Source organism: Ranitomeya imitator, chromosome 2, assembly GCF_032444005.1.
Source record: "Ranitomeya imitator isolate aRanImi1 chromosome 2, aRanImi1.pri, whole genome shotgun sequence".
Lineage (NCBI taxonomy): Eukaryota > Metazoa > Chordata > Amphibia > Anura > Dendrobatidae > Ranitomeya > Ranitomeya imitator.
In genome coordinates this window covers 514166750-514193295 of record NC_091283.1, presented here as the reverse complement: position 1 = coordinate 514193295, position 26546 = coordinate 514166750, and the positions used below count along the sequence as shown (strand labels likewise).

At 45.1% G+C, this 26546-nt stretch overlaps 3 protein-coding genes across 3 annotated transcripts in view; 1 reads left to right on the top strand and 2 right to left on the bottom strand.

Annotated features, from left to right (window-relative positions):
• LRRC46 (leucine rich repeat containing 46) overlaps positions 1–107 on the bottom strand; it is a 30642-nt gene extending 30535 nt beyond the window's left edge. The window contains exon 1 of the mRNA XM_069751720.1: positions 48–107. Within this exon, the coding sequence (XP_069607821.1) occupies positions 48–57 (10 nt within the window). The 5' untranslated portion in view covers positions 58–107. The remainder of the gene's footprint in view (positions 1–47) is intronic.
• Positions 70–25935, top strand: MRPL10 (mitochondrial ribosomal protein L10). Its single transcript, XM_069751722.1, has 5 exons — positions 70–203; positions 10859–11034; positions 18304–18468; positions 18561–18705; positions 25503–25935. Exons 1-5 carry the CDS (start codon positions 164–166, stop codon positions 25700–25702), a joined length of 726 nt encoding a protein of 241 aa, XP_069607823.1. The 5' UTR covers positions 70–163; the 3' UTR covers positions 25703–25935.
• Positions 25756–26546, bottom strand: part of TBX21 (T-box transcription factor 21) — a 69546-nt gene continuing 68755 nt past the window's right edge. The window contains exon 6 of the mRNA XM_069751713.1: positions 25756–26445. Coding sequence (XP_069607814.1) covers positions 25947–26445 — 499 coding nt within the window. The 3' untranslated portion in view covers positions 25756–25946. The remainder of the gene's footprint in view (positions 26446–26546) is intronic.

The following is a 26546-nucleotide window of genomic DNA, read 5'->3' as shown; positions in this document are numbered from 1 at the left end:
ACTGTAAGACCCGGGGTGCCTGTACCGCCGCCACTGATCGCTCTCACCTCCTGCCATGTTCTATGGAGTTCTACAAAAACAAATCCTTCCATGCGCGTCCTTCCGTTGCTAGGAAACCACCGGCTCCCAGAAGGCAGTGCGCCATCCGTTCACTTCCGGAAGAATGGCGGCGACCCTGGTTAGAGGAGCCGCACGGGAGCTGGGTGAGAGCTACAATATGTGACATGTGCTGGTCTCAGGAGGGCAGGGCTTGGCTGGGCACGGGTTATAGTGTAGGGTGCAGTCTGAGGAGACCCTGATTTGTCAGTAATGTCGCGGGGTTCTGCAGCAGCATGGTGACCTGTCATGGCTGACACTGGTGACGTGCTAGGACCTCCTTCTTCAGTTAGATGAGCACTGATTGAGCAGGTGGGCACAGCAGACATGGTGCCTGGGTCATGCAGTGCTGACACCACTCATACTTTTTAGTGCTGCCTTCACAGACTTGTCATCCATGCAGTCAATCGCAGCACTGCTTTCATTTCTCCAGAGCACTGACATGAAAGCTGAGCTCTGATTGGTTGCCATGAACTTAAATCGCAGGTTTTCTTTTAGACACTTTAATCCCTGTGTCTGTTGCCGGATCTGATCAGTAGTGGGCAGTATGGCTGCCGCAGTCACATGTCACCGCAGCGCTCTGACAGAAACAAAATTACTTCTTAGGCCATGTTGAGTATTTGTAAGCCAAAACCAGGAGTGGGTGATAAATACAGAAGTGGTGCATATGTTTCTATTATACTTTTCCTCCGATTGTTCCACTCCTGGTTTTGGTTTATAAATATTGAGATAAAAAACTACAATGTATGAATGTGACCATATAAGGCTAGGTTCACACTAGCGTTGCGCCGCCCTGCGTCGGCGACGCAACGCGCGACGCACGTAAAAACGCGCGCGTTTTGCGACGCGTGCGTCGTTTTTGACGAAAATCGGACGCACAGAAAATGCTACAATGTAGCGTTTTCTTGCGTCCGACGCTAGCGTCGGAAACGACGCACGTGGCAAAAACGCCACCAAAACAACGCACGCGTCCCCTATGTTAAACATAGGGGCGCGTCGCCGCTGCGTCGCCGGCGCAACAGCGACGCACATTGGCGGAACACCAATGCGAACGTAGCCTAAATGTGCTATTTAAAGGTATTGTCTGGGGCCTACCTGGAGGACAGGTCATCCATATCAGATCAGTGGGGGTCTGACACCTGCACCCCACCAATCTGTTATCAACTCCGTACATTTAGTGGTCATTGTTGGATTTTACAGCTTATCTCCTATTCAAGTGACTATTAAAGGGACACTGTCACCTGAATTTGGAGGGAACAATCTTCAGCCATGGAGGTGGGGTTTTTGGATGTTTGATTCACCCTTTCCTTACCCGCTGGCTGCATGCTGGCTGCAATATTGGATTGAAGTTCATTCTCTGTCCTCCGTAGTACATGCCTGCACAAGGTAATCTTGCCTTGCACAGGCGTGTACTATGGAGGACAGAGAATGAACTTCAATATTGCAGCCAGCATGCAGCCAGCGGGTAAGGAAAGGGTGAATCAAACATCCAAAAACCCCACCTCCATGGCTGAAGATTGTTCCCTCCAAATTCAGATGACAGTGTCCCTTTTAATAATGTGCAGTACCTGGCAGCAGCCACTAAACCATGTATGGCGCTGTGCTGTTTTATCTTCTCGCATTATTTACATGCAACAGGTAACCACTAGTGATGAGCGAGTATACTCGTTACTCAGGTTTCCCAGAGCATGCTCGGGTGTCCTCCGAGTATTTCGGTGTGCTCGGAGATTTAGTTTTCCACCTCAGCTGCATGATTTGCGACTGCTACACAGCCTGAATACACGTGAGGGTTGCCTGTTTGTTAGCGAATCCCCACATGTATTCAGGCTGTCTAGCAGTCGCAAATCATGCAGCTGAGGCGAGGAAAACTAAATCTCTGAGCACACCGAAATACTCGGAGGACACCCGAGCATACTCTGGGAAACCCGAGTAACGAGTATACTCGCTCATCACTAGTAACAGCCCAGCTGGTCGGCATCCGTACCCCAAAGATCTTACCAGATAGGTCATCAATATGTTATGCTGCTCATGCACATTAGGCTACTGTCGGCTGAGCTCTCTTTGTATGGGAGCCCCAAACAACTGATTGTTGAGAGAATTAATGCTAATTTCACATATCCAGTAATTGTCTGTTAGATTGGATCCATCAGCCATCTGTTGTAAAAATTAAAAAAATTAAAAAATTCTGCAGGTACAACTTTTTTGTCCGTTTATACAAAAAAACCTGATTTCAACTGGATTCTTTTTTTTTTAACATTGAAGTGTATGGAAAACAGATCCATTAAATCAGTTTTCTTCCATTTGAAACACATCCAGTAAGGCTACTTTCACACTGGCGTTTTTTTTTTAATACATTGCAATGCGTCGTTTAGGGGAAAAAACGCATCCTGCAAAGTTGTTTGCAGGATGCATTTTTGCCCCATAGAGTTACATTACCGATGCATTGCGACGTATTGACACATGTCGCAACTGTCTTGCGACGGTTGCGCCGTGTTGTGGCGGACCGCCGGGTGCAAAAAACGTTAAATGTAACGTTTTTTTGCAGCCGACGGACCGCTTTTTCTGACCGCGCATGCGCGGCCGGAACTCCGCCCCCACCTCCCCGCACCTTACAATGGGGCAGCAGATGCGCCGGAGAAATGCATCCACTGCACCCGTTGTGCGGCGCATCAAACGCTAGCGTCGGAATCTCGGCCCGACGCAATGCGACGGGCCGAATCCGACGCTAGTGTGAAAGTAGCCTAAAAGCCAAAAAAAAAGGATCAGTTTCAAATGAATGAAAAATGGATGTCGATTTAACTTATCGGTCTTGGGCTATGTGCACACGTTGCGGATTAGGCTTAGGAATTTTTGGTGCAGATTCTGCATCTCTTGGCAGAAAACGCAGGTGCAGATTTGACGCGTTTTTTGTGCGGATTTACTGCGGAATTTTTGCGGATTTACTGCGTTTTTTTACCCCTGCGGATTTCTATAATGGAATGGGTACAAAAACGCTGCAGATCTGCAAAAAAGAAGTGACATGCTACTTCTTTTAATCCGCAGCGTTTCCGCACGGAATTTTCAGCACCATTAGCACAGCATTTTTTTTCCCCATATTGATTTACATTGTACTGTAAATCACTTGCGGATCGATCTGCAGCATTTCTGCAAGGCAAAAAACGCTGCGGATCCACAGGAAATCCTCAACATGTGCACATACCCTAACATAGACTTCAATGTTGAAAAAAAACCGGATCCAGCTGAAATCATTGTTTTTTGTTTTTTTTTATATGGACAAAAAGTTGTTTGCCCAACTTTTTTTGCCAACAGTGAAACAAGAACACATGGGCTACTTGCACAGTGAACAAGTCTGTAAGAACATGTTCACACACCACCAAGAAACCTGAAGACACAAAAGAGAATGGTAAAACCAAAAACACTCAGTTTGAAAAAATGTTTGCAGTAATCCGCAAGTGCTAGTAAAAGATGTAAATAACAGGGTATTTGGTTGATACGTTTTTTGCAAAAAATGTATACTAAGCTGCTCTACCAATCTTCACGGTATACCCTTATCAGAGCAGTCCTAACTAATGTATGCAATCCCTATCTGATGTATTTAAAAACCTGATCATCTGTATATAACCTGTGTGAACAGGGTTCAGAGAGGAAAAATCCATGTGTGCATACAGGGTAGAACAGCTTTTGTGCAGCTAGCCCAAGAGGAGTGGTGGAACTCCCCAGTCTTGTAGACACAAGAGAACAATTATGGAAACAAGAACACATGGGCTACTTGCACAGTGAACAAGTCTGTAAGAACATGTTCACACACCACCAAGAAACCTGAAGACACAAAAGAGAATGGTAAAACCAAAAACACTCAGTTTGAAAAAATGTTTGCAGTAATCCGCAAGTGCTAGTAAAAGATGTAAATAACAGGGTATTTGGTTGATACGTTTTTTGCAAAAAATGTATACTAAGCTGCTCTACCAATCTTCACGGTATACCCTTATCAGAGCAGTCCTAACTTTTGCTCAGGTAGGTTTGTAGCTAGTGTGTTGTGATTCCATGATTGTTCTCTTGTGTCTACAAGACTGGGGAGTTCCACCACTCCTCTTGGGCTATCTGCACAATAGCTGTTCTACCCTGTATGCACACATGGATTTTTCCTCTCTGAACCCTGTTCACACAGGTAATATACAGATGATCAGGTTTTTAAATACATCAGATAGGGATTGCATACATTAGTTAGGACTGCTCTGATAAGGGTATACCGTGAAGATTGGTAGAGCAGCTTAGTATACATTTTTTGCAAAAAACGTATCAACCAAATACCCTGTTATTTACATCTTTTACTAGCACTTGCGGATTACTGCAAACATTTTTTCAAACTGAGTGTTTTTGGTTTTACCATTCTCTTTTGTGTCTTCTTTTTTTTTTTGCCAACAGATTGCTTCTGGATTCAAAACCAGACAGCTGGCTATATAACAGATCAGTTTTCCATAGACTTTTTAATGTTAAAAAACAGGTACAGTTCAAATCAGTTTTTTTTAGGCGGACAAAAAAGTTGTGTCTGCATAACTTTTTTATCAGCAGATGATTACTGAACGTGTGAATTGATCTCAAGGATCTGGCATTTCTGAATTTGGAGTGATGTTCTCTTGGAGATAAGCCATCGGGAGTCGCTCTCTCATAGAGATCATAGAAGCACTCCTGTGAAAGGTAGAGCCAGCCTAACCTTTAATCGGCCGACAGCCATCTAATGTGTATGGCGGGCTGTAATACCAGTCAGCCCCTTTAACTTGTGCAACAGCAGATCTGGTTTAACCCTTTGTTTTACATAGGGCTGTAGAGTTGATAAACCTAAGTTCTGTTATTTTTTCTGCCCCAGCTGCGACACCTTCATAAATGGCCCATAACGAGTAATAACAATTACTGTAGTAAAATGGCAAAATCGGGCACTGCTAGAACACCGTGGTTATCCTTGGTTACTGCTAAATTAAAGAAAAAGTTAATAAATTAGTTGTAAAATATTAATAACAGGAAAATTAATTGTTAAAGCTAAAGGCGGTGAATTTCTACCAACTCAGACTCCACCAGAAACTAGCTTTGACTCGAAGTGATCGATTCCGAAAATAGTCTCATGATGTGAGGAGAAGATATGGGAGAATTTAAGATGCTATTGTACCACCTCAAGACCCCCACTTATTAATAAAATGTTTTTTTCCTCAACCCTTTTGGCAGTCCAAGATGATGGCCGCATCATACATTAGGTGATGAGATGTTTTTGCTCAGGTAGGTTTGTAGCTAGTGTGTTGTGATTCAGCTAAGCCCCATTCTCTTTAAGGGAATCTGTTGCCAGATTATTGCCATCTAATCTAAGAGCGGGGTAATGTAGAGACAGAGACCCTAATGCCAGCAATGTGTCACTTGGTAGGCTGCTTGCTGTATTTTTGATAAAGTCACTGTTTTATCAGTAGGAGATTGTCACTAGAGGAATGGGCCACCTGTTGTTAAAGGGAACCTGTCAGCAGGATTGTACCCAGTATCCTATAGACACTGTCAGGTCGGCGCCGTTATACTGATTACGATGATACCTTGGGTGATGAAATCCGTCTTGTGGTTGTTGTGTAATCTTTATTTTCAGTTTTGAGTTAATGATATGCTCGAGCTCCGGGGCGGCCTGAGGGGGGTCTTCATGGGGTGCTCTGATTAGGTATTCATAATACAGACTTCTGACAGGTCACCGATCCCTCACTATGAACAAAAAACATGTGCACAGCTCTATATGAAGGTGCCCAGGTAGGTTCCAAAACCGTAGTGATACGCGGTGGACTCCACGTCTGCAGCACCACAGCAGGGCTGCGCCCATACCTGTGTATTCTAACCAGTGCCTTCCCTTAACCCCTTAGTGATAGTGACGGAGCCAAATGTTTGAAATCTGACCAGTGTCACTTTATGTGGTAATAACTCTGCAACGCTTCAACAAATCCCAGTGATTTTGAGCTTGTTTTTTCGTGGCACATTATACTTTATGATAAGGGTAAATTTAGGTCAATATGTTTTGTGTTTATTTATAAAAAATATAAAAAATGAGAAAAATGTTAAAAAATTAGCAATTTTCAAACTTTGAATGATTATCCCTTTAATCCAGATAGTCATACCACAGCAAACCATTAATAAATAACATTCCCCACATGTCGGCTTTACATCAGCACCATTTGTAAAATGTTATTTTATTTTGTTAGCATTTTAGGAGGATCAAAAATGTAGCAGTAATTTTTCATTTTTTCAAGGAAATTTACAAAATTTATCTTTTTAGGGACTTATCCATGTTTGAAGTGACTTTAGGGGTCTCATATATTGGGAAACCCTCAAACGTGATACCATTTTAAAAACAGCACCCCCAGACATATTGAAAACTGCTGTCAGGTAGTTTATTAACTCTTCAGGTGCTTTACAGGAATTAATGCAAACTGGCATGATAGGAATGAAAATGTGCATTTTTACCACCTAAATGTCTGTAACTTCTGAACAGATTACTACAGCAATCAGACTCTAAAGGTACCTTCACATTAAGCGACGCTGCAGCGATACCGACAACGATCCGGATCGCTGCAGCGTCGCTGTTTGGTCGCTGGAGAGCTGTCACACAGACCGCTCTCCAGCGACCAACGATGCCGGTAACCAGGGTAAACATCGGGTAACTAAGCGCAGGGCCGCGCTTAGTAACCCGATGTTTACCCTGGTTACCATGCTAAAAGTAAAAAAAAACAAACACTAGATACTTACCTACAGCCGTCTGTCCTCCAGCGCTGCGCTCTGCTTCTCTGCACTCCTCCTGTACTGGCTGTGAGCCGGAAAGCAGAGCGGTGACGTCACCGCTCTGCTTTCCGGCTCACAGCCAGTACAGGAGGAGTGCAGAGCGCAGCGCTGGAGGACAGACGGCTGTAGGTAAGTATCTAGTGTTTGTTTTTTTTACTCTTAGCATGGTATCCAGGGTAAACATCGGGTTACTAAGCACGGCCCTGCGCTTAGTTACCCGATGTTTACCCTGGTTACCAGTGAAGACATCGCTGGATCGGTGTCACACACGCCGATCCAGCGATGTCAGCAGGAGTCCAGCGACGAAAGAAAGGTCTGGACTTTATTCAGCGACCAACGATCTCCCAGCAGGGGCCTGATCGTTGGTCGCTGTCACACATAACGATTTCATTAACGATATCGTTGCTACGTCACAAATAGCAACGATATCGTTAACGATATCGTTATGTGTGAAGGTACCTTATGGCTGCGTGTCCACGATCAGGATGGCCGGCGGTTTAGTCGGAGCGGCAAACCCGCTCTGCAGTAAGCCCCGCCCCCTTCTGGGACGCGATGATGCCGGATGTGTTCATAGCACACATCCGGGATCATCGCACCCCACGCATAGGGCCCTGTGCTATATCTTGCGGTGGCGCAGCGTCGCCGCAAGATATACGGACATGCTGCGATCTTAAAAGACGCTCCGCATGTCCGTAGTCGCAGGGCCGCCGCATGCGTGTTACCACGCATAGTGGAGACGGGATTTCATTAAATCCCCTCCACTATGCTGTAACATCTGGACGCTGCGTGTCTGACGCTGCGTCTCTATGCAGCGTCAAACACGCAGCGTTTCCTGCACGTCGACACACAGCCTAAGGCCGCTATTTGGTCATGAATTGCCATAGCAAACATCAGGACCACAAAATCAAGATCAGAGGGCACCAATTTGGTTAAATAGGAAGCCCCCACACTCTGTTAACCATTTATAATGATGTAGTCACTATTAACAGCAGCATCTAAGGGGTTAAACAGAGTTGGACGGTGCAAATACAGATTGTGGCTGATACAGCAAGTTGTCAGCTATAGTGTACAACCGACAGCTACTGGATTGTCACCTGTATGGGGAGGCTATTCTATTATATCTCAGGTCAGTTAAAAGACGTATTGGCTGTCATTAAGGGGTTAAAGGGCAATTAGCACTATAGTCTGTTAAACAGAGCTAACACTTACTTCACCAGCAATCACTTGCGTAACTGATGAAGGTCATGTGTTTATGACCGAAACGTTTGCTGTTACTGCACCTCCGCTTGGAATAATAAAATATCACCTATATAAAGTTGAGTGCCAGGTTTTTCTTATATGTACCGGTCCCTCACTGACCTGCCCCCTAGTTTACAGAATGAATATTATATGTACCGTATATACTCGAGTATAAGCCGAGATTTTCAGCCCAAATTTTTGGGCTGAAAGTGCCCCTCTCGGCTTATACTCGAGTCACGGTAGCGGTGGGGTCGGCAGGTGAGGGTGCTGAGGTATACTTACCTAGTCCCAGCGATCCTCGCGCTCCCCCTGCCGTCCCACGGTCTTCTGTGCTGCAGCTTCTTGCCCTCTTCAGCGGTCACGTGGGACCGCTCATTACAGAAATGAATAGGCGGCTCCACCTCCCATAGGGGTGGAGCCGCCTATTCATTTCTCTAATCAGCGGTGCCGGTGACCGCTGACAGGAAGAGGCTGCAGCACAGAAGACGGGGAGGAAGGCAGGGATAGCGCGAGGATCGCTGGGACTAGGTGAGTATGTTATATTTACCTGTCCACGTTCCAGCCGCCGGGCGTCGCTCCATCTTCCCGGCGCCTCCATCTTCCCGGCGTCTGCGCTCTGACTGTTCAGGCAGAGGGCGCGATGACGCATATAGTGTGCGCGGCGCCCTCTGCCTGATCAGTCAGAGCAGAGACGCCGGGAAGATGGAGGCGCCGGGACCGGACGCTGGGAGCTGCAATCAAGAGAGGTGAGTATGTGGTTTTTGTTTTTTTTTATTGCAGCAGCAGCGGCGGCCATGGCACAGATATATGTGCAGCATCTATGGGGCAGTATGAACGGCACACAGCACTATATGGGGCATCTGTGCAGCATCTATGGGGCAGTATGAACGGCACACAGCACTATATGGGGCATCTGTGCAGCATCTATGGGGCAGTATGAACGGCACACAGCACTATATGGGGCATCTGTGCAGCATCTATGGGGCAGTATGAACGGCACACAGCACTATATGGGGCATCTGTGCAGCATCTATGGGGCAGTATGAACGGCACACAGCACTATATGGGGCATCTGTGCAGCATCTATGGGGCAGTATGAACGGCACACAGCACTATATGGGGCATCTGTGCAGCATCTATGGGGCAGTATGAACGGCACACAGCACTATATGGGGCATCTGTGCAGCATCTATGGGGCAGTATGAACGGCACACAGCACTATATGGGGCATCTGTGCAGCATCTATGGGGCAATATGAACGGTGCAGAGCACTATATGGCACAGCTATGGGGAAATAATGATCTATTTTTATTTTTGAAATTCACCGGTAAATGCTGCATTTCCACCCTAGGCTTATACTCGAGTCAATAAGTTTTCCCAGTTTTTTGTGGCAAAATTAGGGGGGTCGGCTTATACTCGGGTCGGCTTATACTCGAGTATATACGGTATTTAAAAAATTAAAATCACCTTCTGCAGGCAAGCATCGGTAGTGGTGGCTGTGCTGCAGCATGATCGCATGTATAATGTGCATTTATTTATTGTTTTTGATGGTATACATAAATAAATACGAAAAATCAGTCTGAAAATGGTGCCGGCCACGCCTGCACTCTAGCGGCTATCCGATGTCTGCTTCTGTGCATGCGCCAGCGGCACCATCTTGTTGGAGAAAAAAAAAATTGCCTCCTCCACGATGATGCCGCCGACGCTTGCACAGTAGCATGTATCGGGCAGTATAAGTTTATGTATGCCATCAAAAACAATAATTTGATATATATTACAGATGCGTCATGTTGCACCGGCTGTAAACTAGGGGGCAGATCAGTGACCTGTCAGCAGTCTGCATTATGAATACCTTATCAGGTGACCAGATGAAGACCCCCCACAGGCCGCCCTTTAGGGTGTTGGTAGAGACTGCAGTCACTGCCGCAGCCCTTGCCCCCACCCTGAAGCGAAGTGTCATCAGTGACAATCATTTCAGGGGCTGAGCTAGTTCCTATTCTGTTACTGTGTGGTGTGCACAAAGACAGTGCACTCTGTGTTGTTGGCTCATATCAATGATAACAAACCGGGAACAGAGCACGTTGTCAGAATGCGTGGCGTGCAGAGACCATCACTGCTGCAAGTGACGTCGCTTTTCTCTGCATGCTGGATATTCTGACTAGGCGCTCTGTTGCTGGATTGTTACTACATATCGGAGCCGGCAACAGAGAGCGCGCTATCATTGTGCATATCGCACAGTGCACAGGGACTAGCCCCTGAAACAAGCGTCACTGATGATGCTTCATTTCAGGGAGGGGGCAGAGGGAACTGAAGCTTCTGTCCTCTGATGACACTGCGTTTGAGTATCCCGGCCTGCACTGGGATTCTTAAACAAAGCGTTATCAAAAAGGAAGTGAAAAAAAAAGTAGAAAAGAAGTTAGATACTGTAGTTATGTAAATATAAGGAATTTTTAATTCAAGTATGTCATAAAATAGTGTAGATTATGGCATCACATAGATGGGGATTTAGGATACAATTTAATTTGAGCTTCAGACCACCCCTTTAATCACATAGACCTGAATAGAGGGAGAGTTTACCACCTCTTAATTTCTTCAAAGGCGGGAGCCTTATAGGAGAAAAAAGTGTTCTCATGTACCTGAAGATGGAGAAGAAGCAGGATATGCTGTCGATTATTTTCTTCCTTATATAGATGTACTGACCCCCATTTTTCCTCCTCCACAGCTTGGCTCCCGTCCCTGCAGTGTGTTCGCCATAAATCCAAAGCCGTCACCCGTCACAAAAAGGCCATTCACTTTGAGAGGCAGAAGATTCTGGAACTTACCAAATACATTGCGCCTAAGCCAGCCATAAGTGAAAGCTGTGTGAAGCCCACGGTCATAGCTGATGACACCGGCAAGGTAATGTTGGGATGTAGATGAAGCCAGACATAGAGGATATTGTGGAATCTATACATTGCTTCAAACTATTTACTGTTTAAGAGATTATTTCACAACAAACCGTTATCACCTATTAACTGGAAAGATGATGATTGTAATCCTATTTAGTGCTTCCACTAATAATGTTCTGAGGACTTAGAATGGGAACGTTGCCCCTCAGTGATCATAAGTTATAAATGTTTCTCCGCGGTTAGCTCTTTAAAATACTTTACTACATTATTTGTATAGGGCCGAGAGTCTGCTTTCCATACTTGAACATGGGATGTAATTCGGCTGTTCTTACCCTTAGTGTAAGAATATGCTAAAAATAATCTTTATCAGCGTTTTTTTCAGGTTAGTTCAAATCCTAGCATTGATAGATGAACATTACACAAATTCTGAATATGTTTTAGAATCCAGATTTCCAGCGCCGCACCTAAAGGTTGGTTAATGCAGTAATGTTCTCCCCTTTTTAGTACTTGTTTGCAGCTTCCTGATATCCGTTACCATAGAATGATCAGCTCTGGAGCAAATACTGCAGCTCTAAGAAGTCAAATGTGGAATTGAAAAACAGGAATATTTTTGAGCCTAATTATTTAGGAAAAGAGTCCCTTTGTATAATGTTTTAAAGGGGTTTTCCAACTGATTGAGAAGTTTTCAAGCTTCCTGATGATCAGATTTTAGTGCTGGTCCTAGGTTGTGGTAGCTCCACTTGGTTTTGACACAGGATAGACCCCATCTCCACCTCTGTGTCGGTGATGTGAATGGCTCTATAGCACAGTTGAAACCAGTCACCATGTCCTTTTCTGAATTCATTTTGATGGAGACACAGAGGGATGTCAAAGTCTCTTCTTTGTCAAAACCAATGCAGAAGTGGAACGAAATCTTGACATCTTTCATAATTTAAGTAAACCTAATTCTAACTTAATATATTACTAAGTTTAATACATTTTCAATTAAAACACATTGCTTTTTTTCATACTAGTGGCCACAGTAAAATTGAGGGAAATTGATGGGAATCTGGTTGGCATGTGACCACCAGCTCAGTCTGAGGGGAATCCTGAGAGTTAGCGAAGCGCACAATGATAGGATTTGCCAGAAATATGCAGAAATTTAGCTCAAGCTCGGAAGACCCCTTTAATAGTATGATCCTCATTCATTTTTTGAGCACAGTATCCATATATATTTTTTCTCTATCGCCTCATTGGGGGACACAGGAAACCGTGGGTGTATGCTGCTGCCACTAGGAGGCTGACACTATGCAAATAAAAAAGTTAGCTCCTCCTCTGCAGTATACACCCTACCGACAGGAAGTAGGATATTCAGTTTAGCTTAGTGTCAGTAGGAGGTGGACACGGGTCTTTCATTAGACCCTTATCTACCTCAATGTGCGTCGTTTTCTTTCAGGTTTTCCGGAAGGGATACAGGGTGAACAGTCACACCTGTACTCCCACTATGCGGACTATGAGTACGGCGTGTACTGCCACCCCGTATCCTCATAGATCCCTCTCCAGGACCAAGAGCCTAGCACACAAGCGTGCTTAGAAGTCCGGTCCTGGCTCCGTCCCCCACCCACTCGCCCACCAGAGCCTGTCGGTTGGAGGTGACGAGGACGTCCACCATCGGCTCCATGGACGTCTCATTCCCCTCAGGTTAGTAACGGCGTGGGATGTTTAGGTGAGTATTTTCCCCTCCCATTCCCAGATCACTCGCAGTGTGGGGGAGAAGATGTCCCTTTGGAAATGCACGATTTTTACCTTTATTTTTATGAGGGGTCCCAGTGCCAGCCACACGGGCAGAATCTCTTCGCACGGCGGCCTTTCAGGCCACGCTCCCTCCTAGCTGCAGAAGGCTAGGGATGCTGGATCTGTCTCCTCCTTCGGCGGCCGCAGTGCTCTCCCTGCAGCCGCACTGCTCGGCAGCCGCGAGGTCTTCTCATACGGCGCGACAGGCTGCCGCGCCACTTCCCCTGTGCCCACACCACTCGGCGGCTGCAGTGCGTGCTGTGTCTGCGCGGCGGCCTTGGCAGGCTGCCGCGCTGCTTAGTCCCTGCGGCTCACTGCTCCGGCGCCGCGGTTCTCTTTTCCGGCGGCGCCGGCCCCTAATTTAGGTCCCGGCTTCGGCCGGGGCCTACATCCGGTGCCGCGACTCTGCCACTTCCGGTTTCTTCGGGCGGGCTTTTCTCCCGCCCGACAACCTTCTCCCCGCATTCTCCGCCCACCGGCGCCATCTTTGTGCTCCCACTACAGGCGGTTTGCTCTGTCCCATTTCTATACAGAGCGGCTAGCTCCGCCCACTACTCCCAGCCACCCCATTCGGCCAGGGATCACAGCTATTGTGCTGGGGAGCGTTCTCCTCCGGACCCGGTGGCTGTTCGCGCCCCCCCCTCCCCCTTTTGATCTACGTGCTGGTCCTTTCCAACCAGTGTGTTCTGCACCGGCCGGGTTCCCCGCCTCCATCTTCATGCTGGTGCCCTGGACCTGTGTCCTGATACTTGTCACAGTTAACAACCTTGGAGCAGACTACAGGATACTACACCTGCTGTGAGTAGTGCTGCTTAGCTGTTTGGCCCTCCTCTCTGCTTCTCTCCTGTTCCCCTAACCTTCTGGCATTCCTTAGTAGGTATGCTTACCATGCCTAATCCTATAGGAGGGTGTTCTCGTCCTCCTTTCATGCAAGCCGGTCACTGGTGTAATTATATTCTATAACCGTGCAGACCCGTGCAGCCACTGGCGTAATGCAGTCACTGGTGTAATACGTAATAGTACTCTAAAGCAGTCAATGGTATATCAGTACTCTAGACCCATGCAGTCTCCGGCGTAATGTGTAATAGTCCTCTGGAGCCGCGCAATCATTGGCGTAGTAGCTCTCTAGAGCCGTCACTGGCATAGTAGTACTAAAGCCGTGCAGTCTCCGGTGTAATAAGTGCCCTAGAGCCGTGCAGTTACCAGCGGGGTTTGGTAGTATGCCCCACGCTGCCGTCATCTGTGCCACGGTCCGCCCCTCACCCTCCACAGGGAGATGGACCATTATAAAGCCTGCCATATGGCGTTCTCTTCATAGAGGTTTCAGTTGCACATTTCTCCTTGGAGTCTCTGCTGTTGTGATTTCTGCTATTGCGGACCTGTGCCTTGATTTTCAACTGTGGGAGCCTCAGCTATTTCTCTACACACAGCGATGCTAGAGCCCTGGCATATCAAACGCTTCCATTTCTCCTGCTCACAGGCACCCACCCTCCATCTTCCTGCAGCCCCCTCCGGATGCAACCATTACACTGCTCTAAGCAGAGAGAGGAGCTGCTCCTACCCACTGCACGACTGTAGTGTTCAGACCTGACTTCCAGCTGGTTAAGAGTCCATATTTCCCAGCAACGTCTGCTGTGGCTCAGTGGATAAAGAATCTGACCACAGATCGCAGGCGCAAAGGTTTGAACTCAGGTGCACAACAGAGAGTAGTGTTTTGGCTCGCTGTTGACAAGCCTACTATTCTACCTTCAGGAGAATGAGCATGGCAGGACATACTTCAAGACAGACTCCGTGCTGCGGCTTACTACACGGAAGCTGTTATTCTGCATAAGGCCGTCAGGTATCATGACCTAGACCGCAACACAGAATCAACTCTCGCCTATACCCTTCTCCAGGGTTCTCCCGTACTCTATCTGCCATAGTCACAGGATACCAGGAGCCGATCGCAGCAGTACTTCCTCTGCCATAGTCGCAGGATACTGAGCCAATCGCAGCAGTACTCTATCTGCCATAGTCGCAGAATACCGAGAGCCGATCGCAGCAGTACTCTATGTGCCATAGTCGCAGAATACCGAGAGCCGATCGCAGTCGTACGCTATCTGCCATAGTCGCAGGATACCGGGAGCCGATCGCAGCAGTACTTTATCCGCCATCCAGGTTTCACACGCACCACCTTCCAGGTAGAGTATGTTATTTGAAACGGATCATTCGTGTCTTGGATTAACCACCGCAGTGGTTCCGGCGTTCTGTACTGTATTCAGGTAAGTCAGGTGCACTCCCCTACTCCTCCCGTCGATTGCAGCAGTGCTATCCGCTATCCAGGTTTTAGATGTCATCTTCCAGACACATTGTCAATACCTGCCGTCGTCCCAGTGGATTAGACGTGCCCGAGATCGATTGCTGCATTGGTCCTGCTCTTTTGATCTAGAGTCAGGTATGTCAGAAACGCCCTCTATCACTCTCTTAAGGGTCTTTTGCAGCATCTGCCTAGGCTCCCCTTTAGTCACCACTCAGAGAGAGGTGCCCGGTATTTATCACTTCTGGTTGGGTGCCGCCGCAGTTACAATCCGCATTCAGGTGAGTCAGAGGCGCAACTTTTATCGTGTGCTTCACGTTCAATAACGTCTGTGGTCTATTAGCAGCTAAACAGAACATCTACCACGTACCTCAAGGCGGATCTCGGTGCCACAGGAGGGACCTCAGTGGCAGCATAAGTGGCCAGTCCACTTTCAGGTAGGTCGGACTCGCCGGTGTCAGGTACCGACTGGTTGCAGTTTTTCTTCAGCCACGCACTGGGCCTTAATTGCGTGTTGCTCCCCAGGGACCTTTTCTCTCCATTCGGTTATTCGGGCCTACCACCAACTATCCAGTAGGTCAGTTTACAGTGCTGTCCTAGATCTATCTGCACTATCCAGTGCGTTACTCCTATCATATAGGATTTACAGTATTATACGTTCTGGATGTCTTTTATGGAGTCAGAGCCCATATAATACCTTGACCCAGGATTGTTAACGGCACTATCCTAGGGGCCTTTGAACTACCTCAATACAGAGCTTCCTATTTATGTGTCTGTACTTAACTCTTTTTTCTTACAGACACTGGATTCAACCCCGAGCAGCTCCAGGATTTTATTTCCGACTGTGGCAGGAACAGGTTCTTCCACCTCGGATAGGAATTGGATCTTACTCCATGCAAGCATCGTCCAGTATACAAGTCTGCTATACGCCTGGATCCAATGATGGGTTTTTGTGATAATACGTGCCTTCCTTCAGCAGGATTCGTATCCCTTTCACTGTTATCCTCGTTTGTGTGTATCTTATACTTACGTAAGTAGATCCACACACTTCAATCCTCTCCCCGTTCCAGAGGGTCCGGGACGGATAGGGTCACTCATGTCGTCGTAGGTAAGGATCTTCCTTTTGGCAGTCAAGTTTTGTGTTGTTTTTTTCTGGGGCCTATGTACTCCTTCTAGGGCCAACCTGCCATGGAATTGACATACTCCAGGTTTTCCATGGACTCTCCTCCCTTGACTGCTCATGTCCGATTGTGCCTATCAATGCCCATCTTGTCATGCTTTCTAGCAGGTTCCCAGTACCCTACTCTCAAGTCTTTTCTTGTCATTTCAATTTAATGGTCTTTTCTGGGTTTTCTCTTGGAATCCTTAGTTCAACAGTTCCAAAGAGGGAAGCGTCTCGGTTTTCCTATATTCCCTCTCTCCTGAGCTTACTGCGAACTGGACCTCTTCTCCGTCTGTGGACCTTTCAGTTTCCAGCTTTTCCACCGATACAGTCCTCCTCTCCAACAGAGAACATCCCTCAAGGATACCAACGACGGACTAATAGTCCATGGCAAGGTCGACCATTGAAGTGTCCGCCGCTACATTGTACCCTACCTTTGTCTCCACCTAGACAGCAAGGTTTATAGATGCATGGGCTAAGCTGCTCCATCAGGGCACCCTTCATGGAGTCCGATCGGAGAAAATCGCTGTCCTTGTGGACTAATTTATTCCTGCAGGAAGTACATGGTATCCGTCCCCGCGGATGCAGGTGCTGCTTGGACCTCTAGCTATAGGGTGCCCTTCCGAAGGATCTTTTTGCTTAAGGCGTGACAGGACTTATCCTCTAGGAAGTCCCTCACAGCTTGCCTTCCGAGGGTTTCCGTCAGTTTGTTTCCAACTTGAACCAATAATTAAGGGGGTCATCGGAGGGACAGGGTCCTCCTTGGACCGCGTGTGCTTTCCTTTATTTTATGGAAGCCTTTATCCAGGTCCTCCTTTTTTCTTCAAGACATCGGACACTCCTGCATTTTTGCGAGGGGCGAGTCCTTTTTCGTTTTATACCTTCTTTTTAGGCTCTCAACCACTTCCAGAGTCTGTGGCAGCAGTTTTGTACATTCTGTGGATCACAGGTTCAGTACTCTGCCCTTACCTTGCCGAGGTTCTCCATGGTTCTGTTCATCATTCTTGATTCCCTTCCCTTCGTCCTGCTCGGACTCATCCTTTGTAGCGTTCTCTCATCACACTACCGGTCAGGGCGAGGTACGTCTACTCAGCTAGGGCCCCGTTTTCAGTATAGGGCTCGGCGTAGAGAGGCCCTCCGGCCTCCAAATCGACGTATGCCCGCAAAATCCGGTCAGCAATGTTTAGATTTACCAGGTCAGAGCAGTGCTCCTCTTTCCAGTTTTTAAGGCGCACTCTACCCGGGCAGCGGGCGCCTCCCGGCCGTGCACATATAGGGCCTCTGCCTTGCACATCTACAGACCGATGATCGGTCCTCCACATGTTCGCGAATCTTCCATGCCTAGCTTAGGCGTATGCCGGCTTAGGTAGGAAGACCTTGCAGGCGACGGTGGTGAGTTCCTCTGACCAAGATTGGAGTTGACTGCTGTTCCCGCCCCAGGGACTGCTTTGGGACGTCCCATGGTTTCCTGTGTCCCCCAATGAGGCGATAGAGAAAACAGGATTTTTGGTTGCTTACCGTAAAATCTGTTTCTCGGAGCCTTCATTGGGGGACACAGCACCCTCCCAAGTTGAACAGCTCTGTTTATTGTGTTATACTGTTAACGTTTGAGTTCTTTGAACACTCTTTGAGTGTTTGAAACTGTTAATCTGTACAGCGCTGCAGAATTTGCTGGCGCTAGATGAATATAGAGTATTATTATTATATTATTATTATTCTTTCTCTTTTACACGTTGCTTCTCCTACTGCTTTCTCACTAACTGAATATCCTACTTCCTGTCGGTAGGGTGTATACTGCAGAGGAGGAGCTAACTTTTTTATTTGCATAGTGTCAGCCTCCTAGTGGCAGCAGCATACACCCATGGTTTCCTGTGTCCCCCAATGAAGGCTCCGAGAAACAGATTTTACGGTAAGCAACCAAAAATCCTGTTTTCTCACTTGCTACGAGAAAATTCCTGTTTTTTTTTTTGTTTTTTTTTCCGTTTGAGACATTAATAAAAGGAGGAAAAACACAAACAATGGATGGTAATGCATCTTTTTTCTTTCAGGTCAACTTACTGGAGAAGTTTCAGTGTGCTCAGCTATTGACGGTCGTCCAGGAGAATAAGATGGTGGCCGTATTTCAGCGCAATTCAATTGGGACGGAAGATTTTTTACATCTTCGACACAGACTCCACAAACATGAGATCTACATTAAGATTTTCCCTCTGCAGGTATTGATGGTAGACAAAAATCAACTTTAGAAATTGAGCTATTGAGAATAAGACCTTTCCTGGTGACCCCATCCATTTATGTTTGCACACAGGTAATAAGAAAGGTTCTAGGCCAGTCCTACCTTCAGGCATTGTTACCATTGTTTGCTGGGCAAACTTTCATGATAGTCAGTCAGCATGCCAAAGTGAAGGAAATGTTGCAGGCAATTCGGACAGCACCCCAAATACAGCTTCTAGGTAAGTGACCATCAGAAGAAAAAACGGTTTGTCTACATTTTGGATCTCATGCTTATTTTGGTATTATATTTTCTATCAAACTGCTTTTACTCACATTGCGTTTTTCAGCCTCATTTTTGAAGAAGGTGAGACACTGTGTGAAATGTCAAGAATGCAAAGATTTAGAGATCTCTTATAGCCATATTTATTCACAACAAAACATAAGCACAGATCAGAAGATGAAAGTTACACATTTCTCCATCTAATTTGAAAAAAATTAATTCATTAAAAAATTGATGGCAGCATCATCTCTCAAAAAAGTTGGAACCGTGTTAACAAAATTCTGGAAATGTGGCACCGTTAAAAAAAAAAAAAAAAAAAAAACACTGGAGGGTCAATTCTCAACTATGTCACATAACTGTATTAAACAGCAATGTTAGAGAGGCAGAGTCTCTCAGAAGCAAATACAGTCAGAGGATCACCAATCTGCGTACAACTACATCTAAAAATTTCAGAAAAATGTTCCTCAATGTAAAATTGCCTTAGATCCTATGGCATGGGCAACTTACACATCTTAAAAGGCACTATCAATGCTGAGCATTACATTATACATGTCTTAGAACAATGTATGCTCCCCTTCAGATGTCTATTTCAGGGAATGCCTTGACTATTTCAGCACCATGACTCTAAACCAGATACTGCATCCATCACAATACCATGTCTCCACAGTAGAAGAGTTCAGGTGATAAACTGGCCACCTGCACTCCAGATCTTCCACCAATAGAAAAACGTTTGGCGCACTATGAAATAAGAAATATGTAAAAGACGACCCAGGACTACAGAGCTTGAGGATCTTAAAGACCACAATGGGACAACATTCCTGTCCCAAGACTCCAGCAATTGGTCTCCTCACATCCCAGACGTTTACAAAACGTTGTGAAAAGAAGAGGGGATGCTACACAATGGTAGACATGGTCCTGTCTCAACTTTGAGATGTGTTGCTGCCATCAGTTCCTAAATATGTTAATTTCTTTAAAAAAAAAGGAAATATTTCTAGCTTCCAATTTTTGATCTGTGTGCTATATTATGTTGTGAAGAAAATAAGGCTATAAGAAATTTTCATATCTTTATGTATTTGCTAACTAACCACTTTGCACAATATTTTTTTAAGCAGAAGCTACATCAAGAGCTATTGCTACACAAGTGGGCTACAATTGACATTGTGGGACAGTGAATCCCTTCTTCAATCTGACGTGCTATCATTGGTGGGGTTAATGTAGTAGTATCACGGATACTGCACTAGACTTCACCATGTATCTGTAGACTAAGGCTGGTTTTACATGTCCATGAAAGACGGACCATGCTCACATTTCCACCTCCAGCCCAACAGCCATGTCTCCTGACCTTAGCTTACTGCCTCGTAAGAATATATGAGGCAGTTAGCTCATATTGGGAGACCGGCGGCTGTACCGGGTGTGGAGACGTGAACACGGTCTATGATACACACATCTGTAAAACTGGCCTTAGGCGAAGTTCACACTATATTTAGCTTCCACATTTATGATTCAGTTGTGGGGGTCCCAATGGAATCCTGTTTTTTGTTTTTTTTAGGTTCAGATTAGTGATGAGCGAGTGTACTCGTTGCTCGGGTGGTCTCCGAGTATTTGTAACTGTTCGAAGATTTAGTTTTCATTGCCTCAGCAGCATGATTTACAGCTGATCGATTCAATACATGGGATTCCCTAGCAATCAGGCAACCCCCACATGTACTCAGGCTGGCTAGCAGCTGTAAATCATTCAGCTGCGTCAACAAAAACTAAATCTCCGAGCAGTTAAAAATACTCGGAGATGACCCGAGCGTGCTCAGGAAAACCCGAGTAACGAGTATACTCGCTCATCACTAGTTCAGATAGATCCTCCGATGGAATCATGAACTCGAAGGCTAAATGTAATGCGTACCCGGCCTAAGGGTATGTGCACACGATGCAGATTTAAGGGTATGTGCACACGATGCAGATTTAGTGCAGAACTGCAGCAGATTTTTCTGCAGCAGAAACGCTGCAGAACTGCACTGTGATCACAGTACAATGTAAATCAATGTGAAAAAAAAAAAAGCTGTGCACATGGTGCAGAAAAATCCGCGCAGAAACGCTGCAGATTTCAAAGAAGTGCACTTCTTTTGTGCAGTTCTGCAGCGTTTCTGCACCCCTCCATAATAGAAATCTGCAGGTGCGTTTTTTGTGCAGATTTGTGCTCAAAAAAGGCATCAAAAACGCATCAAAAACGCACCTGCAGATTCTGCCAGGAGATGCAGATTTAGTGCAGAACTGCAGCAGATTTTTCTGCACCAAATCTGCATCGTGTGCACACAGCCTTAATGTGGTTTCAAGACAAACAATTTATGCGCACCACAAATCAAATAGAGTACACACCAACATGGTTTACATCATCAGTAACACATAAGAAGGACAAATGAATATATAACTGCATCTCTTAACAAATACATTCTCAAAATAACTTTATTTGAAATGTGCAGGTATGAGCCTTTACAAAGAAAGCTCTCACATAAACCACATCCTGGACCCTGGTGTTTCCTACAGACAGCACATGGTATACGTATAATCGAAAAAAGATAGAAACATGAAGGAAAAATAATTGGAACATAAATGGGGGTGTATTAAGCAGACAATCGCAAAATAAACAAAGGCAAACAATGCTATATCAAAAGAAAATGTGTGCTTCCCAATGAAATGATACACATGAAGACTGTAAAAATGTGTCCATTCATTGTAGTCTTGTAGATCCATGTGGGAGCTGGCTACTTATATTGGGTTACACATCCTTACTTTATCTCAGCACATTGACTATATTGTACTTGTACGATATGTTGTGGGATCCTAAACCCAACAAAGGGTCAGGATATGGTTTATGCACTTTCTTTTCAAGGCACAGTAAGCTTTATGTGAAATATGACAATTTTGATACTTTGGGGGTGCAGTCGTATATGCAGTGGATATATAAAAAAAAAAAACTACACACCCCTGGTAAATTGCCAGATTTTTGTCATGTAAAAAAAAATCATACCCAAAAGAATTATTTCAGATCTTTTCCCACCCTTAAAGGGGTGGTCCGAATCGAACATTTTACCCCTAAAAGTCTGTCTATGTAGTATAATAATTTGATCTCTTTTCTAACATACTTTCTGTCACTTGACTAACTGCTTTTTGTTTTTTAAAATACCTACCCTGTTTGATTGCACTTCGGTTGAGAACTCCCAGTGCATGTTTAGATACTCAAACAAGACATAATCAGGGGCAGAGGTGACATCCATTTGAGAGACTGAGCTAGTACCTGCTCTACTGAGCATGCTTCATTTGTCAATTTTGACATATCCTCAGTAGGCTCTTGTCATTGTGCAGTATTCTTTTTATTGCACAGTGTCTGTGCGCTCCCTTGTAGGCTCTGATGAGAAGTGATGAGCCAGCAAGAGAGCGCACTGTCAGTGATCATTTTAAGGAGACAACCCGGTGAATAGAGACCATCACCGCCACCCCAATTGGCATTTCAGGCTGATGGCGGAGCCTCCAGTAGTGACTGCAGTGTCTTCACTCTCATGATGTCTTGATTGTGTATCCCAGCATGCACTTGGGGTTTTCAAACGATGAATCCTTAAACAGAAAGTAGGTAAAAAATAAAGCCGTTAGAAAGCATAGTGAAGAAACGATGGGGACTTTTTAAGCATTAAATAGACAGTTAGGATTAAAATTTATTGTTAGTTTCAAACCATTCTTTTAATGTCACCCAAAATCTGTACAAATCAATTGAAAAAAAAAGTCTTTTTGGGTGGAAAAGTAAAATGATGTGCTTCCGTAAATATGCACACCCTTAAACTAATACTTTGTTGAAGTACACTTTGAGTTTCACAGCATTCAGCCTTTTTGGGTAGGAGTCTACCAACATGGCTCATCATGAATTGGCGATCTTTGCCTACTCTTCCTTGCAATAGTGCTCCTTTTAAGGGCATTTCCTGTGTACAGCACCCTCCTCAGGTCAACACACAGATTTTAAATTGGATTCAGGTTTGGGCTCTGGCTGCACAATGCCATAACTTTGATGTTTTAGGAAGCCATTTTTGTTGATTTCATGGTATTATGCTGGGGTCATTGTCCTGCTGAAAGATGAAATTACTCTTCATGTTTAGCTGTTTAGCAGAGACCTGAAGGTTTTGTTGCAAAATTAACTGATATTTGGATCTGCTCTCAAGTTCCTCCACCTTTTTTAAAACTCCAGTTCTAACTGGTCATACACAGCCTCAAAGCATAATGCTGCCTTCGTCATGCTTCACTGTTAGTATGGTGTTCTTTTGGTGATGCTTAGTGTAGGCTTTTTGCCACACAAACATTTTGGAACTATGGCCAAAAAGTTCAACTCTGGTTTCATCAGACCATAACACATTTCCCCACATACTTTTGACATACTTGATGTAGGATTTGGCAAGACATAGCCTGGCTTGGATGTTTTTATTTGTAATTAAAGGCTTTCGTTTTGCCACCCAAACCTACAGGCCGGACATATGAAGCATATGGGAGATTGCTGTCATATACAGTACTTGCCAGAAATTCCTGCAGCTCCTTTAATATTGCTGTAGGCCTTTTGGCAGCATCCCGGTCTAATTTTTTTTTTGTTCATTAATTTTTGAGGGACATCACTTCTTGATAAGAGTTCACAGTGGTCCTTGGTATAAGTAATGCCTGGGACATTTTTTTTGCCCCCTTCTCCTGACTGATAACTTTCACGATTAGTTCCCTTTTCTGTGTTCTCAGCTGTTTTAGGACCATGGCTTTTCTTGTAAAGTGCAACAAAGAACATATCAGAAAAATCCTACTAGAGTAGCTAAACATTATATGGGGAAATTCTGAATCATTGTAAATTAAAATTATACCAGGAGTTAACAAATCAGTCTTGTGGTTCTTGTGTAATCAGTGTTAGAAGTTGTCATTTGATGATATGCTCTAGGCAGAGACTTATCTTAGTGCTCTAGGCCAGAGAAACCAGGAAGAGACCTGCCAACAGGCCATCCCGAAGCACAAACATGTTCCTCATCATAGAGACACTGTTTGTGCTTCTGGGCGTCCTGTGGGTTGGTCTTTCCTTGGTTTCTCTAGCTTAGAGCAGGAAGATAAGACTCTGCCTACAGTCCAGCCCTGGAGCACGGGCATCTCATTAACTGAAAACTTCTAACACTGATTACACAAGAACTGCAAGATGGATTTCTTCACCCCAGGTATCATTTTAAGCAGGGTAACAGTGGCAACATGACAGTCTCTGTTAATAACTTATCAATATCCTGCTGACAGGTTCACTTTAATGGTGTAAAAAGTTCTGAAAGAGAAGATAGTATTCTGCTACAGATGGATCTGGATAAGTTGGAAACTTGGGCTGAAAGGTGGCAGATGAGGTTTAACAATGATAAATGTAAGGTTATACACATGGGAAGAAGGAATCAATATCACCATTACACACTGAACGGGAAACCACTGGGTAAATCTGACAGGGAGAAGGACTTGGGGATCCTAGTTAATGATAAACTTACCTGGAGCAGCCAGTGCCAGGCAGCAGCTGCCAAGGCAAACAGGATCATGGGGTGCATTAAAAGAGGTCTGGATACACATGATGAGAGCATTATACTGCCTCTGTACAAATCCCTAGTTAGACCGCACATGGAGTACTGTGTCCAGTTTTGGGCACCGGTGCTCAGGAAGGATATAATGGAACTAGAGAGAGTACAAAGGAGGGCAACAAAATTAATAAAGGGGATGGGAGAACTACAATACCCAGATAGATTAGCGAAATTAGGATTATTTAGTCTAGAAAAAAGACGACTGAGGGGCGATCTAATAACCATGTATAAGTATATAAGGGGACAATACAAATATCTCGCTGAAGATCTGTTTATACCAAGGAAGGTGACGGGCACAAGGGGGCATTCTTTGCGTCTGGAGGAGAGAAGGTTTTTCCACCAACATAGAAGAGGATTCTTTACTGTTAGGGCAGTGAGAATCTGGAATTGCTTGCCTGAGGAGTTGGTGATGGCGAACTCAGTCGAGGGGTTCAAGAGAGGCCTGGATGTCTTCATGGAGCAGAACAATATTGTATCATACAATTATTAGGTTCTGTAGAAGGACGTAGATCTGGGGATTTATTATGATGGAATATAGGCTGAACTGGATGGACAAATGTCTTTTTTCGGCCTTACTAACTATGTTACTATGTTACTATTGTTGAAATTATTTTTTTATATTACAAAAAGCATGTCACTATATTCACTACATGTTTTCTTCCTTTTTGTATAGTATAATTATTTGCTGGATCTTTCCCCATTGACCATAGAGATCAGGCCCTTGGCAGAGTAGTGCCTATATACTATCATATTGAGATGACCCTTGCCCATATGCCCTATTAGATATGTGAACTTCATGGAGGCTCCCTTATGCCCTCTACCTCTCCCCACCCCCATGAACAAGATCAGAGCTGCTCTGTAGGGCCTGGCCTACCCATGTGTATTTTGTGTATGAGTGGCTGCCATGTATTGTCACATTTAACCTGCAGTGGCCAGAAAATGGTCATGGCTGTTTATGGGTTTGTCTAGTTGAGAGAACTATAATTTGTTTTCAGCGTGTCACTGTAAAAACCACAAGTATTGTGCAAATACTTTTTCTTGGGCACAATGCTATTGATAATATTTAGTTTGGGAAAAGTAAAATTATTTAGAAGTCTCCATTTGATGAACATTATACATATTTTTATCTTTCCCTCAGGAGCCTGTGTAGAGAACAGACTACTGAGCAAGCAAGGAATTGTAAACTACTCCAAACTACCGAGCAAGGAAATGTTGCAGGGCCAGCTCGTGGGGACGTTGACCATGCTTACCGCACAGACTGCAAATCTCCTGACCCATCATTCCACTCGGTTATGTACCATGCTGGAGCAACATAGCAAGGAAACCACCGGTAATTGAGAAACCCCGCCTGTATACTGATTGGACTCTAATAAAAATATGTATGGAAACTGTATTGTGTAAAATATTTTATTAGCAAGACCATAGAGAACATGGGATGTATCGCCTGCATAGAATGTGTAAAACATCAATGGGACTAATGTGCCCGTGTCCCATGGTAAGTCCAAAATTACTTGCAATGTCCTGACTTTACAACTGTAACACTCTGCTTTGTTAATAAATGCTATAGAGTTTGTAATTTGTGTTATTGGCTGTAGAACCCAGGAAAGGGAATGTCTATGTCTCTGTCACATGTGTGGTTGGAGCCGTCTGGTCTGTAAGGTGACAGTCTCCTTCGTTTGCTGTCCTCTACATAAGCTGTAAGGTCTCCCCAATGGTTGGATTCTTCTTCTTTTCCACGGTTGTCTAATAAGGGGTGAAACCAACTTGTAGGAGCAGGGCTTGGTTTGGGATGGTACTGTGCTGGTCCGGCCCAGGCAGAGCCCAGGGTATCTGCATAATATGCTAACGGAGCCGGCTGGGAGTAACACTTCATTGCGTAGGCTGCAGCCATCTTGGTTGTTGTGTCATAATGTGCGTAGTCCCGATGTGGAGCAATACCTTGTGAGGACAAGTACCAAGGTGGCTCTTTCTGTTCCACAGAATAGAGGCGGCTGGTTTGCAGAGGGTCCTGCAAGTAGGAAGGAGGAAAACGGACTGGTGGAGATGGAGTGAGGCGCTCTATGGGAGACTGGACACACAACCTGTAAAACAAGGAAAACTGTGACATTTTTACATTGGAAATCTTCAAGCACTCAAGATATTTCCCTCCCTGATGATCAGTTATAGTTATTATAGTTGATCC

What these genes read in the sequence shown, in the direction of transcription:
- MRPL10 (XM_069751722.1), top strand. Translation starts at nt 164, where the DNA reads ATGGCGGCGACCCTGGTTAGAGGAGCCGCACGGGAGCTGG. An exon ending in AGGAGCCGCACGGGAGCTGG is followed by an intron (nt 204 to 10,858) that starts GTGAGAGCTACA and finishes CCTCCTCCACAG; the next exon opens with CTTGGCTCCCGTCCCTGCAG. An exon ending in TTAAGATTTTCCCTCTGCAG is followed by an intron (nt 18,469 to 18,560) that starts GTATTGATGGTA and finishes GTTTGCACACAG; the next exon opens with GTAATAAGAAAGGTTCTAGG.